The sequence below is a fragment of the Leptodactylus fuscus genome, chromosome 5 (genome assembly GCF_031893055.1).
Source record: "Leptodactylus fuscus isolate aLepFus1 chromosome 5, aLepFus1.hap2, whole genome shotgun sequence".
NCBI classification, from domain to species: Eukaryota; Metazoa; Chordata; class Amphibia; order Anura; family Leptodactylidae; genus Leptodactylus; species Leptodactylus fuscus.
The window spans coordinates 96,945,308-96,961,127 of record NC_134269.1 but is presented as its reverse complement, the minus strand read 5'-3'; the positions used below and the strand labels follow the sequence as shown (position 1 = coordinate 96,961,127).

General features: G+C 38.9%; 1 protein-coding gene across 1 annotated transcript in view; it reads left to right on the top strand.

The window, feature by feature from the left end:
* Positions 1-15,820, top strand: part of CHKB (choline kinase beta) — a 32,363-nt gene that overhangs the window by 13,114 nt on the left and 3,429 nt on the right. Inside the window, exons 3-10 of the mRNA XM_075273778.1 lie at positions 45-158; positions 1,190-1,323; positions 1,792-1,896; positions 4,184-4,242; positions 8,720-8,807; positions 10,762-10,870; positions 12,867-12,964; positions 13,594-13,675. Coding sequence (XP_075129879.1) covers positions 45-158; positions 1,190-1,323; positions 1,792-1,896; positions 4,184-4,242; positions 8,720-8,807; positions 10,762-10,870; positions 12,867-12,964; positions 13,594-13,675 — 789 coding nt within the window. The remainder of the gene's footprint in view (positions 1-44; positions 159-1,189; positions 1,324-1,791; positions 1,897-4,183; positions 4,243-8,719; positions 8,808-10,761; positions 10,871-12,866; positions 12,965-13,593; positions 13,676-15,820) is intronic.

The window sequence follows — 15,820 nt, the reverse complement described above, 5'->3', positions numbered from 1 at the left end:
TATTGATAGAAATTATGGACTTTCTGTTTCTTTACATTTTGCAGGGTGTGGACTCTATTGTTCTGGAGAGCGTAATGTTTGCAATCCTTGCTGAGCGGTCACTGGGTCCACGTTTGTATGGTGTTTTTCCACAAGGTCGTCTGGAAGAATACATTCCGGTGAGAGGAAAGGACAAAATTGAATGCAATTGTACAGTATACAGTATCTGACCAGCACATTCTATATTGCAACTAATGCCAACACAGTGTCCATAGAAAAGTATCAGCTTATGCCCAGGATAAAAACATAACCGTAAGAGGCAGCACATCACAATGTTCTAAAATATTTTATATACCGTATAAACTTAAGTATAAGCCGAGTTTTTCAGCACAATTTTTGTGCTGAAAAAGCCCCCTCAGCTTATACTCGAGTCAACCAAAAATTTTATTTTTTGTTTTTTGGGGTTTTTTTTGGTGGTGGTGGGGGGGGTCTATGACCAATAGTAATGTATAGAATCTCCCATAAAATAGTGAGGAAAAAAAAGAAGCTTTAAAAAAATAAAATAAATAAAAGTTCTAAATCCCTCCTTTCCTTAGAATACATATAAAAGTAGAAAATGACTGTGAAACACATACACATTAGGTATCCCTGTGTCTGAAAGTGCCCGATCTACTGAATATATATATATATATATATATATATATATATATATATATATATATATATATATATATATATATATAATCTGCAGTGCTCCTTTTCCGTCGGGAAGGGCTTAATAGGAGCACTGCAGATACCCTATATTCAGCCAGGCTGAATTCCAAGTGGGGGGAAAAAACCCCAGTCCTCAAGCTCAGGTAAGGGGCAGACCGACATTTCCCCCCCCCCCCCCCTCCTTGGCTTATACTCGAGTCAATAAGTTTTCAGTTTTTTGTGGTAAAATTAGGGGCCTCGGCTTATATTCGGGTCGGCTTATACTCTAGTATATATAATAGTGATGGGCCAAACCATCCTATAAGAGGAGGTGAAACTTTGATAGAGTTAGCTGTGCATGTTGATGGGATTCTGCACTAAACTCTATGGGAGTCACAGAAATTGCCAAAATATTGTTTACCCCAAAATTGTACAGCTCATCTTTCTGAATAAGGCTCTGTTCACACTGGATATCTGCTCCTTTTTATATTTTTATTCATCATATTCCCTTGCACAGAGCCGTAGACTGGTGACTTCAGAACTTAGTGTTCCTGAAATTTCTAGTGAGATTGCAGTGAAAATGGCCAGATTCCACACGATGGAGATGCCGTTCAACAAGGAACCAGTGTGGCTATTCAAGACTATGGATAAGTAAGATTTTTCTCATTTTCTGCACTCTTTTGATTTGACTTGTAAGCGGTGGTCATATTGCATCGCAGGATATCCAATTTCAATGTATTTAAGTCACAGTAAATATTTGCAGAGCAATTTCCTAACATGTTATTTGTTTTTTTTATCAGTTATAACATGGACAGACTGTATTATCGCAGTTAGGGTAGTTTAAGGTGAGGCTGACACGTGGCATTTTGCTTATACTTCACTGCATTGAGTAAAAAAAACTACAACACTGAGACATGACATTGAGATTTTAGAGTGGTCACTTGTCCTGCTTCGGAATGGGAAGCACAAGGATTGTATTTGGCAGTTGTACAGTATCTTCTATATTAGAATTTAGGTACGCCTTTACTGTGAGACTTGACCAGCATTCCACCAGCTTGTATTTGCTTTAACAGACCACTTCTGTTCTGTAATTGCACTGTGTACATTGCTCTCTTCTAGGTATATGTCTCAGATTTCATCTTTATCCTTTACGAAAGGAGATTTGGTGGAAAAATTCAACAAATTGAAGAGTTTTCACTTGGAGGAAGAAATGAAAAGCCTAAAGTAAGAAATTGCAAAGTTTCTTAAAGTGGACCTGTCACTTCTCCTTTAAGCAAATCCTTGTATTCCCCATGAAATTATTCTGGGGCAACTTTTCTTATAACTTAAAATCTTCCACTGGTATTCCACATAGAAATGTATAAATAAATTAACATCTGGGTGTTGTCAAAATACTATGTCCCTACACTTTAGTACTATCAATACTCTGTCAGGACCGTCCTTCTGTACAGGCAGCACCAATAGCGCTGTGCTCTGACACCGGGGAGGAACGCCACCTCCCCTGATAATACTCCTCTATGGACGAGTACTGTGAGCAGAGGGAGGGGGCGTTCCCCACTCACACTCTACAGCGCGATAGGCGCTGCTTGTACAGAAGGACGTTCCTGACAGAGTGTCAGAAACACCCTTCTGACTGTGAAGGGCTATGGTACCGGCACCGATCGGGAAAACCGACAGTGCGCTGAATTCAGTGCACTGTTGGCTTTCCAGCAGTATATAGAATTGCCTGTGCTGTAAACAGAATTATAAGGAATTTACTACTGTGTTGTTATTTGGAGATCAGGGATGGTGGGCATCGATTTGGATTCTTGTGAACCAAGACTTCCATTAGAAGCCTCTGTTTAAAAATAATTAATAATAATCTTAGGAAATTATCACATACATAATATTGTATAACAGTTTCACATGACTCTCCATTAGCAGCCATATTTAGGACCAGATCATTATGCAGAAAAATGGAGAACAGTTTACTAAACAATAGGGACAGCTTTATATAGGGAGGTCATTGACACTGATCTAATGTTAGCAAGTTCCTTTTATAATGTAGTTTACAGCACATTTATGAAAAGTCAGACCCCTCTAGGTTTGTGTTTCTCATTATATAGTCAGTTTTGCTGTCCAGTAATAAGAGCAGGTATTGGTAACCACTAGATCATCTTGACAGGCAGACATCTGAACCTGGCATCTGTGTTGGTTGAACCTGTGGTCATCTTGAGATTTGTGACATGATGGATCACCGCATGAACAAGAATGCCAGTATGGTCTTGTGGTTACTGTAGGTGTCATTGGTAGGTTAATGTTACAGCATAGTGAGTACTTTTTAGTCAGACATCAGGGAAATGTGTTTCTTATTAAAGCTTACTGTATCTGGAAATAATATATAGTATGAAATTATAATGTAATGAAAAACATAAACGTCTCTTATGATCAGCCCTGCTTAAGACAACCTCTGCCCTTATACTTAAGGGTTCCTTTGTCAACTAGGAAGATGATCCACTTTGAATAGTGGCTCTTATGCTAAAGCACGCAGCACAGCCATTTATTGCACGTTCGCCTGCTGATTTCAGTGGGCTTTGTGTATTTCAGTTTACCGACTAAAGGAGAAAAGTGTGTCAAACTGAGAATTGTAATAATGCTGGAAATTTAGGAATTTTATCCTCACACCCACACTCTCAGATATACTTATCCAAGTTTTTGTCAATCCAGCAATCCCTGCTGTTTTCATGAAGGCGTAAACAGTGAGGAAGCAGGCTACATAGTACAGGGTTACACGGTGGCTGCAGGACAGTCTCAGAGATGGTAACTATTATTTAATTAGAAATGGGGAGGATGCCATCTATTACACCCATTATACTAAATGCATTACAAGGGATAATGTCTTATGAGTGAGAGACTGTACAGGGACATATAAGACCATACATACCCTGCTAAGAATTCTGGATAAGGAATATGCAAACAACACCTCATTGGTGAAAAAGAGGAATTTGGTTCTCAAGGAGAATTAAGTGCATATTTTGATAATAATAGTCAGAATAACATGGGTCAGATGGGGTACTGTGTCTCATTAGGGAGAGACTGTAGTAAATGCATATAGGATATAGGAATATAAAACTGATCTATATGACCAAAAGCTTTCTTCCTTTTCTTGGCCACTTTTTGAAGGGCTCTCATAAGACACTTTCATCTACCTCCACAACTTTGATTTTGTATGAAGTTCTTATTCTGACTTTTCCATTGCTTGGTGGTCTTGATGCCACTTCTAGTTGTGGTCTCTTTTTCTAAAACAGAAAACCCAAACGCCTTTTAATATCACCGTCACTCAAATGTAATATGCAGTTTGAAATTCATTCCATACAAGTGAACTGAATTGTACAGTATGTGCATAGATTTCTGCAATCCCCTTTTAGGTGAATGGAACAGTCAAAAACTATTTTGCACATCTGCCTAAAACACATCTGTGGCATGTGGACATATTTTTACTGACTTTTTCTGTCTAATTCTGTAATTACAGAACTCTGTTGGAGTCTACACCATCTCCCGTTGTATTTTGCCACAATGATGTTCAGGAAGGTAGGTGACCATCTGATATGTTGTCACTACTTTTTTGTGTAGCATATCATTTACAAGCTGCCATTTTCAGAGACATATTATTGTATGTACAGTGGCTGGGTGAAACAGGTTATTTGCATGGCACTTCTTATGAAATGGGAAGATCACTGGTATTTTTCAGATACTTGGATAAATATATTTCTTTTGAAGCAAAATATTATGCTTGAAACAGCAGTTAATGGTGCCGATTGAGAAATCTTTAGTACCAGCTATGTCAATATACTTCCCTCGAGTTTCTGTTTACAAAACTTCCCATGTCCAAGATCATGAGTTACTGTAATATTAACCCCATCCCGACATCCGCCTTAATAGTACAGTGGATGCCGGGTGTTTAACTACAGCAAACATCATGCGCTAATGACCATGATTGGTGCCCACACTGATGAGCATTAACTCTTCTGGCACCCTGGTCAAAGCTGCCATTTTGCCAGTGATCGCCAGCACCTGGAGCAAGCTCCAGGGCCGACGGTAAATGCCGTAGCAGGGGAAAAAAAGTCAAAAGTGCCAAACTGCCATTTTTTCACCGTTTTGCCTCTGATAAAAATTTGAATTAAATATGATCAAAGCAATAGCAATTCCCCAAAATGGTATAACTAAAAAGGACACCCGGACCCGCAAAAAAACACACCCTATATAACCCCGTACACAGAAGTATAAAAAAGTTATGAGTGTCAGAATATGGCGACTTTTAGAGAAAAAAAAAAAATTGGCACAGTTTTGCATTTTTGTTAAGGGGTTAAAATGTAAATAAAAAACATATAAATTTGGTATCCTCAAAATCGTACTGAAACATAGAATACAGGTGACATGTTGTTTTGGCTGCACAGCGAACGCCGTAAAAGCGAAGCCCATAAGAACATCGCACAAATGCACTTTCTTCAAATCCACCCCATTCTGAATTTTTTTCCCAGCTTCCCAGTTCATGGTACAGAATAATTAATGGTAACTAGCATCATGAAGAAACATTAAGACCTCTTATGACTCTGAGAGCAGAGAAATAAAAAAGTTATGAGGGAGGGGGGGTGAGTCAAAAACGAAAATCAAAAAATGCCGTCTATGGGAAGGGGTTAAATGGGTCCAATGAAATCCCAGGTAGCCATTGTGTCTGCTGTTACCTCTTTTTTGTTCTTTCTAGTAACGTCTATGGATACTGTTATAGTCTATCTACTTAAAGAAGTAGAAATGTGTATCAAACTAGTTTTCCTCAAAACAACTGGGCACCCCCTGTACCTTGAGGCTAAAGCTCCACATAGCAGGCCACAGTGAAAGCACTGCAGGAAATACCACAGTGGAAATGCATTGTGTTTTTTCCCACAGATTTTTTTTTTACAGAAAGTCTGCAGAGGTTTCCTGCTTCCATTTTACCTATAGGAATACTGCCAGCATTTCTTTAAGTATAATTGACACACAGCGTTTACACCACGTGGGGCCCCGACCTGAACAAACTTTGTAAGCAGTGAAACTCCCATTGTCCAAATTGGGGCTGTGGTCCGACAGATGCCTTACAATGAATTTGTTTTCTACATTTAATCTTTCCTGCCAAACATTTTACAGTGAAGTTCACACAACCGTGTGCGTTTCGTTGGGCCATGATTGAACGGCACATGGATGACGTGTGTGTCGCTCATGCCTCTGCGGCCCCATTCATTGAGGCCAGTGTGAATGGGCTGTAAAACTGACAGAAATAGGATCTGTCCTGAATTTTGCTTACAGCTGTATGGCACCATAGAAATGAAATGACCAAAAATGTTGCTGAATTTGTTCCTCCCGCTGTGCCCGTGATTGTTCCAGCATCTCATCAGCTTGCTGGGACGTCATGTAATGAGTGTGTTGTTGGAGTTGATGATCCACATGCTCCGGTTTTTTGGCAGCTCTCAAGTTGGCCTGGCACTGAAGTTGTTCTTCGTACTGTGCCTGTAATTGTTCCGGCATCTCAACAGCTCGCTGGGACACCATATAATGAGCGTTTTGTTGGCTCCGTTTGAGGAGAAGTCTGTGACTTCTGGCTACCTTCATAGCTCTCGTTGTTTGCGACAAATTAGATTTTCTTTTTCCAGGCATGTTTAAAATTGACAAACTGCCAATTTGAATTAAAGGTGTTTGCCCATGTCAGTTTGTCTGCACTGCCTGGAGCAGATCAGATAATATGGAAATGCATGTACACAATCTACTGAGGGTTAGCGGTGTTTACACAGATAGATAAGCTGCTGCAGGAGTAGTGTAATATAGTATGTGAACATAAATTCATAACAGTCATGAAACCATGTCATTTACCGGGATAAAAAGTAGCCTATATTTTAAGCGAGGTTACAATCTATCTATGTGCCCAATTTCATTTAAATCCGTTCAACCGTTTTTGAGTGATTGAGGAACAAATATCCAAACACACAAACATCCAAACTTTCACATTAGGATAGGATTAGTAGGATAGGATAGGATTAATTATTGTAGATGTTGACTGCTTAAATATGGCAGCCGCTCAGGAGCTGAGTGGCTACCATAGCTGCTGGATCTCTGCTGTATTATACAGCAGAAACTGACAGCAGTTCCTGATCATGGGCATTAAGTTGCCTAAGGCCTTAGTCAAAGCTGAGTAAGGTGCCATTTTCCTGCATGGATGCCTCCATTTTGGTTTGTTGATCTGTAACTATGACCGCCTATTAAATGCACAGTTGTCACCCACTTTTTCCTAGAACACATTTAAAAGTAAATAAATAAAATTAAACCTATACACATTAGGTATTCCTGGGTCAAAAAGCCTGGTGTAATGTTTTCCCATATGGTGTATGTTGTGAAAAAAAATGAAAAGAGCCAAATCATAATCAAGAAATTTTGGATAAGAAACAGAACATCAGACATTCCCCTAAAATGATATAAATAGTAAAAAATACATCCAGCCCTGCAAAAAAAAAAAAAAAAAAGGCTTATACTGCTCCATAGACAGTAATATAAAAAGCTTTTCAGCTTCTCAGTGCATGGTGTAAATATTACTTGGTACCCTATGAAGTACATTTTAAATAATTGTAATAGTTAAAATGTCAATCAGTCGTGATTTTGATTTGGGTCCTAATCTCACAGCCCCAGTTTGACATATAGTGGCTATTTTATGGTATATATGTATTTATGCAGCAATGCTTCGCAGCTCAGTCAGTTATCTGAAACCTGTCTTGGTGTATCTGGCTATATCTTGGTATTAAGAGAATCCACTGTTTTCCACGTCTTGGTCAGGCTTTGAACAGAACCGATTTGTATTCAAATCCCTGGATATCTTTCTGTGATTTGTAAAGTGAAACTATTTTTGCTTTCAGACTCTGATACTTTGCATTCCCCATGCTTCATGAAAAGTCAGTATAGCCTTGAAGAAATGCCCAAGGATTTCTTGTAAACTAAGAAACTAAGGGTTATGTACCGATACACCAGACCTACAGAAAGCATATGGCATGGGCTCAGGAACTGAGCCAGCTTCATACATGATGGTTGCTGGCAAGGCTTAATAGAAAGACTTGGCAGGCACTATACAATGTATAACTTAAGTGTATTGTAAAAGTCACTGTGTAATTATTATTTTTTTATTATTATTGTTTGTTTCTATAGCACCATTTACATTTGGGGGTTACATACAGTACACAAAATATACAGGTAGATATAATACTAACAATGACCGACTGGCACAGTGGGGTAGAGGGCCCTGCCCGCGAGGGATTACAATCTATGAGGGAAGGGGGGTAGAGACAGAAGGAGAGGGGGAGACGGTTCAGATGGTCGTGTGGTTATAGTGTTATTGGAGGTTGTAGGCCTTCCTGAATAGGTGAGTCTTCAGGGCCTTCTTGAATCCTGTGATTGTGGGGGTCAGTTTTATGTGTCTTGGTATGGAGTTCCAGAGTATGGGGGATGCACAAAAGAAATCTTGGAGGCGGTTGTGTGAGGAGTGGATAAGAGCAGAGCGGAATAGGAGGTCGTGGGAGGATCTGAGGTTACGTAAACATGCATGTAATTGCGTGTTTACGTTGTTTAGCGGAACAAAAAAATGTTTTTAAAAATATAGGAAAAGTTGATACTGCAAGCTTTTTCCTATTTAACGTATAAATCTACATATAAATGAATCAAACCACAATTGCTATTGCTGTGGTAGAATATATTATGTGCCCAGGCATTCCACTGTATGTCAGTCTTATATTATTAAGGTTACTGAATCCATCCAGATTTTCTCGATATAAATGGATATACTTAGAGTTCCCAAACATTCTCAACAGGAATGGCTTCAAAATGTTACTGACTTTATAAATACTGCCTAGGGTATGTCCAGTAAACCTTTGAGCACCTACTATGATATTTTTGGTAATCTTCTAAATGTTTTTTGGGGATATATATTTCAAGAGGAAGCATATTCCTTACATTAACCATAACATAATCTAAGTGACTTGTCTACCTCTTTCAGGGAATATCCTGCTTCTGTCATCTCGGACCTCTCATCCATCAGATAAACTGATGCTCATTGACTTTGAGTACAGCAGCTACAATTACAGGTGAGGCCAGGTAGTGTAAGCTTTTTATGCAAATGTTTCATAAAGGGTTAACCACATTGAAGAACCTCTTTACACATTGAGGCGTAAAACACGTTTGCTTGGGACCTTCCCTAAAATGAAATGTGCACTATAACTGTTAATAATAATCTGGGATAGGACTGGAGATTAGAACACTTATGAATTCTTACACCACTTCAAGCACTAGGAGTTTTACAATAGTATTAACTAATAAGGTTACCAATTCACTTAAAAAGTGGTATTGCCATATGGGGTATTGACAGGATAGAATCGGAACTCGTATCTCTTTTGAACATGGGTCACTAAACTACTCCTCGCAGCTGAAATTGTAGGGATGCACACTATACATGCGTGGCTCTCTCTCATGGTATGAGATCCCCTCAAGAGAGAGAGTGGGTGAAATATGCTATTAATGGGAGTCTGCCGCCTTACTCCTTATTGCTCCAAAAAGTTCAATTGCAGATTGACAGAAATGGCTATATCTCACAAGGGGAATACACAATTAAGTAGAAGTGACCCTAACATATCTGTGGGGGTAAGGCTGGATTCATAGACAGAACTTTGTTTGCAGCTCAGTTCTAATTAAGTGATTGTGGTGCAACTCCAAACATAGCCTATGGACGAGAATTTTTTTTCTAATCTAACAAACCCAACTAATCCCTTATGTGTTACATCATAATGTTGGGTAAGTGTATGGAGTGAACAGACGTCTGCCAGCAGCTACACGTATGGGAAATCCCCATCCTCCCATCCCAACCATGGCAGGAATTAGTGAAGGCCCCCAAGCCTTTGAAAGTTTGCAATATAGTTTTTATCAATGGGCAATACATTACACTACTGAAGTCTAGCATTGAAGTTTTGGGCAAGCAGTCAAACAATCCTATATATGGATCAGTTCACATGGAGTAAATCCGCCCAGCTGAAATATTCAGTTACAGGAATTTAAAACTGTCCAAATTCCATGTCAAATTCTGCCAAGTGGTGGTTTCTGCCTCCCATTCACTTTAATGGGAATTATCATGCGGAATCTGTCTGAAGATCAAATATGACACTTATTTTTCCACTAGCTGAAAAAGTCAAGGATAGCGAGGAAAATCTGAGGAAAAATCAGCATTGACTCCCGTTGAAATGATTGGAAGATGGTTTCAGGCAGAATTTGGAGCGGATTTTGAGACGGAATCTGCCTCAAATTCAGTGTCAAATTCCTCCATGTGAACATATCCTGTGAGTCACCTATGGTGATATTTTTTAAAAAAAAATTTAAGTTCTTAAATATTTAAAACTCCTTCACCTATCCCATTTTGCATATAAAACTAGCTAAACGATTAAAAAAACAAAGACAAAAAAACACTGTATTACCAGGTCTGAAAATGTCAGAATTATTAAAATATAAAAGCCATCCCACATGGTGAACACCACAAGGGTGAAATAAAATCACAATGTCTGAATCAAATGTTTTTTCAGTTGTCTTGTTCCCCCTCCCCCATACAAAATGTAATTGAAAAAAAAACCGATAGTTATACTATACATTCCTGAAAATGGTATATAAAAAGCCTACACCTCTCACCGCAGCTGTTTAGTTGGAATGTAAAAGAAGGTTATGGGTGTCAGAGTATGATGGTCAAAGCAAACTTTTATTTTTTTAAATCTCCACTTGGAATGTTCAGCAGTGACTGGACATCTTCACTACGCTATTGGTAGTGCAGATTTTAGCCAAGAGTAGGTCTGTTATGTTTATCTACCTTGGTTACAGTATGGAAAAATGTCTGATATTTCATCTGGTGCCAGAAGCACAGAGTGTTTTCCCTCCTTATACACACCCTTGCTGTAGTTCAGTTCCTTACATGTACCGTATTTCTTTTCTGTCTGTCTGTTTTTGTTTTTTTTTTCTTCTTTTGATGGTATACTTAGTGCTAATTTCTTCTTGTCCCTACAGAGGATTTGACATGGGCAATCACTTCTGTGAGTGGGTATATAACTACCATCACGATGAGTGGCCTTTCTACAAAGCACAACTGTGCGACTACCCAACAAGGGAGCAGCAGGTACCCTACTAAGTAGTAAACTGAAAACATGTTTTCAAGTAGCCTTCCCAACATTTTACATAAACACACTATTTCTAGGATGGGACCAGGTGCCATCAAGTGCAAAGATGCCGCTTCATAACATAGAATTACAGTGAAACCTTTGCAAAAGATCACCACTTAAAGGGGTTGTTGAAGCAAAATTGGACAACCCCTTTAACTTTGAAAGCAATAAAGGGAAAAAAAAAATTCATACTCTCCTGTCCACGATGCTCCAGTGTCCTCCCGGCGTGTTCCGGTCCATCTGCTGAACAAGTCTCTTCCAGAGTTCTGCTCATTGGCCTCAGCAGTCAAGTGACCTCTGAGGCCAGTCAGCAGCTTCAGCGGAACTCCGATAGAAGCCACCAGAGCAGAAGAACCAGGACTTGTCGGGAGGACTCCGAAGCATCAGGGAGTATGCTTCTTTTTTTTTTTTTTTTTTTTTTTTTTTTTTTTTTCCACCATCCCCGGCTGATTTAAAAGTTAAAGGGGTTGTCCAATTTTGCCTGAACAACCCATTTAAGAGAAGATCACCCCCTTATTCAGACTAGATTTCCAGTTGCAGATTTTCAGTTCAACCATATTTTATGCTTACTGGTCAATTCTCGTAGACACCAACTTCCTAGGAGAGATCATTTTAAAATACATTTTGGTTCATTGTTTCAAAGAGGTGTTACTTTATATTCTTGATGTACGGTTCCCTTTAATTTAAGCAATCTGAACTTCTGCACATGATCCCTGTTCAAGTAGATAGAGGTACTGTAGCGGCTGTTTGTCTCAAATTTGTCTCATATTTAAAGTGTACCTCCAGTTCTAAACAACTTTGTAATATATCTTAATAAAGAAATATAATTTCTTCTCCACTTACACTCTATTCCTAGCTTTTTAATACTACTAATTTTAGATAAGAGGCTGGTAGTGCAGAGAATGATGCAATAAAGAAATTAACCAGGAAAATGCCACTCAACCCCTCCCTGCTCTATAGAGTTGTATGTGTGAGGCTGAATATAACATAAAGAAGCAGACAGATTGAAGATAAAGAGCAGAAGTACAGCTTATAAAGAGGTGAAGGAAATGGGCTTCTTTCAAGAGGACCTTTCATATCCTCAGGCACATGTGGTTTTATATACCACTATAATTCAGCGCACTGTCAGCTTTACCATTATGTGCCCCGGGGCAAGAGCTATCAGTACTGTTACTAATAGCTCTTCACTGTTAGAAGGGGGTTCTTGACAGTCTACCTGTGAGGAATGCCCTGCCTGACTGTACTGTCCGTAGCTCTATACCGTCGAAGGGGGCGTTCCTTACCGCCCAGCCATGACGATGAGCTGTGAGGAATTATTCCCCCCCCCCCCTTTCCTCCTGACAGTACTCATCCATAGATTACTTTCAGGAAGGGGGGGCGGATGTTCCTCACAGCTCTGCATCATGCCTGAGCATTAAGGAACGTCCCCTCTGACAGTGTAGGGCTATGGACGAGTACTGTCTGTGGGGTGGTCCTCATAGTTCAGATTGTCGGAAACGCCCTTCTGACACTGAAGAGCTATCAGTAACTGCACCGATGGCTCTTGCCCCGGGGCACATAATGGGAAAGCTGACTGCGCTGAATTCAGCGCATTGTCTGCTTTCTAGCAGTATATAAAAACGCATGTGCCCGAGGACCTGAAAGGTTCTCTTTAATAAGATGTATTACAAGGTTTCTTATATTTAAATGCCCTATTCATTTGAGTTTCTGTGGGCGGGCACGCGTATATAAATATGTAATATATTTATAGGTTACTTAGTACATGAATATGTCAAAAATATGCATCAAGCACCTAGGTAACCCTGTGCCCCCCAGTGGTGCTTGTAGGCAGCTGCAGGCCTGTTTAGCTGTTTATGCATAGCACTTAGAGCACTCTGTCACTAAAACTTTATTTTAGACCAGTATGTTTTTGGTTTTTTTTATAGTTATTTTCTCTTTTTAATATCCCCTTAGCTTCATTTCTTCCGATCTTACCTGATGGAGATTTGTCCAGAGCTTGAAGAGGAGGAGCGATGTGTTCAGGAAGCCGCCATGGTTATTGAGGTGAACCGGTAAGAAAGCTTTTCTTTTGTACTTGTCCAGTGCTCCTTGAACTCAATCTTCTCAAGTTTAAAATCTTTATAGGAATAGCAAGACATATTTATTATGCCAAGTTTTATAGCTGCAATTTGTGCACAAATACCTCAACTTTTTTTTTTTTTTTTACTGTTTCACCCCCTTAGCCACTTCCGTGAAAAGGGAGTGTGATAAGGGTAGACAGGGTGTGGGGGCCTTCAGTATCACCAGATTTATCAACATTTCCCCAGTAATCTGGCATAAGTGAAGTGGGAAATGTATACCAACGATGCGCTGGAGTATATTTTGTTAGGGTGTACCTCTCGGTGTACTAAAAGGCCCTATGTCTTTGAAATGGATGAATGGATTTGGATTCGTAAAAAACCCAAAGAGCCTAGCAGATGCATGTAATTTGGGGTTTTCATACCTAGTGATAAGTACTCTTTCATCATGCTAATCATGAAACTTGGGTGAGAAGGGAGACCTTATTGCTATCTTAACATTGCCCATTTTCATCCTGAGGAATTTGTGCAACCCCTTGGTTGAGAGTTTAGGTCAAAGTTGACTAGTAACGCAATAATTTAAGCCTTTTCATTGGTTGATTCAACTTGTTAATTCTCTTTAGATTTGCTTTGGCTTCACATTTCTTTTGGGGTCTTTGGTCCATTTTGCAAGCAAAAATCTCAACTATCGAATTTGGATACTTGGTGAGTATGTGTTTGTGTGTCTCTCTCTCTCTCTCTCTCGCTCTCTCTCTCGTTTTCTTTTATTAGTATAATTTTTCATGTGTGACCTCTCAATCAACAAGCCTACATGCACTGTTATAATTTAGGATTATAAATGTGTAGCCAAGGTTCAGGGGCTTGTCAATATTGGTGGGTGGGAGGTCACTCTGTTTTCAGAGAGCTAGGACCTCTTGAACTACTAAATGTTTCTGGCTCATAGAGGGAAATCCCAAACTAGGATCTCCCCTGTGATGTCTATACTCTAAAGCTTTGTATTTTTAGTCTGTAGCCTAGGCATCAGCAGGTCTGCTATGTGTCAGCCGGCTTACATCACAGATACCGTACTAAGTGAAACTGACTCTAGTTATTGGCATACAAGACAAAGTAATTTCCTATTAAAAAGCACTTTATCTTATCTGAAAGTGAGAACAGAACTATGATAAATACCCAGTGCTAAAAATGTTTCTACAGAGACATTATTATATAAATCTATAATACAAGCTAGTTAAATATTGTTAAAGTGAGTTTTCCAAACTTGTCCTTTTTGTTTAGTCAATGTTGGTCAGCATCACACGGTTATACATTTATTACGGCACTGAGCCTTTGCCATTAGAAGCAGGTGAAAATTTATATTAAAAAAAAATCCTGATGGATACTGACAGAGTCCTAAAGAACATGTAAAACTTGTGGGGGTGGCACATAATGTAACACAAACAGTCATAATGTAAACACAGACCCAGAACAAAGCACTTAAAGCATAATTATATATTTAATGCTGTTGGCCTCATATCTGTCCTTCCCTTCCTTCCATAGAAACTGCTTGTGTAGGGAGTATGAGCAGAACAAACCCAATATGAAGTAAGAGGAGATGTACTTAGAAAAGTGCAGGTTTCTTTAGTGAAATATATTGCAAAGTTTGTTCCTTTCACATGCACTATTTACTTATGGAAAAAATAAATAAATGTTGCCATACACTTTAGAACTAGCTCTGTAAGGGTTAGTTCACACATAAATAACGTGTGGCTTATTTTGGCAACGGGAAAAAAAAGCTTCCTAATTAGGAAGCTTTTTTTTTTTTTTTTTTTTTTTTTTTTTGTACCTTACCAAGCTTTTTTTGGAGCTTTTTTTTTTTTTTTTTTGTAAAAACAGCTTTAAAAAAAAGACAGGCTGTTTTCCCCTCCTGTAAAGTGAATGGGCTGAAAAAAACGCATCGCATTTTTTTTTCTGCGCGCTTTTTTTGCAAAAAAAGGCATTGCGGTTTTCGCCTCCCATTCACTTCTATTGCTTTCTTCAGGTGGAAAACACCTGAAGAAAGGTCATGTCGCTTCTTTTTCTCTGCTAGCAGAAAAAAAAAAAATCTAGCAGTCTACATAGACTAACATTGTATGGAGGAGGTTTATGACGTGGATTCCGCTATCAAAATTCTCCTTCATGTCCCCGTGTGAACTAGCCCTAATTATTATAAAGGCGTAACACAAATGCAGCTCTTAGAGCTAAGTTCATAACAGAAATACATTGCCATGTTTTTACCATGCAAAATTTCACCTTTTCATTCCTTTATGTGACTTTAACAATGTCACATAAAGGAATGTTCCCACCCATCATCACTATGCAAACCATACAGTGACTACAGCACTGATCAGACACCATGAGTGGCAGAACAATAACTTGCATTTAGTGAATCACAGTTAATTCCTCTGAACTAAATCATTCAATTCCTTTTTCTTCTCAATTAGGCCCAGACTTTCTCTTAGTCATAACTGATCTCCATCTTGATATCTTTCGAATTCTCACTTTTATATTACACCTGTCTGCAACATAACAGTATTGTATATAGGGGTTCCTGAATTAAAAAAAAAAAAAAAAAAATCCAATACTATGCCCCTGAAAAATATATTCTCAAACTGCGCTCCCTGAATATTTATTTTGCTTACTTATATTGCGCTATTATATTCCACGTTACTTTACAAATATTAACACTGTCCTAAGTAGGGACTCTCAATCTAAATTTTCTATCAGTATGTCTTTGTATGTTTGCATGGATTTCCTCCCACATTCCAAACTCCTTGCAGATGTAGTTTGCTAGATTCAAATCTAGGAATCGAGCGCTGCAAGGTAATAGAGATG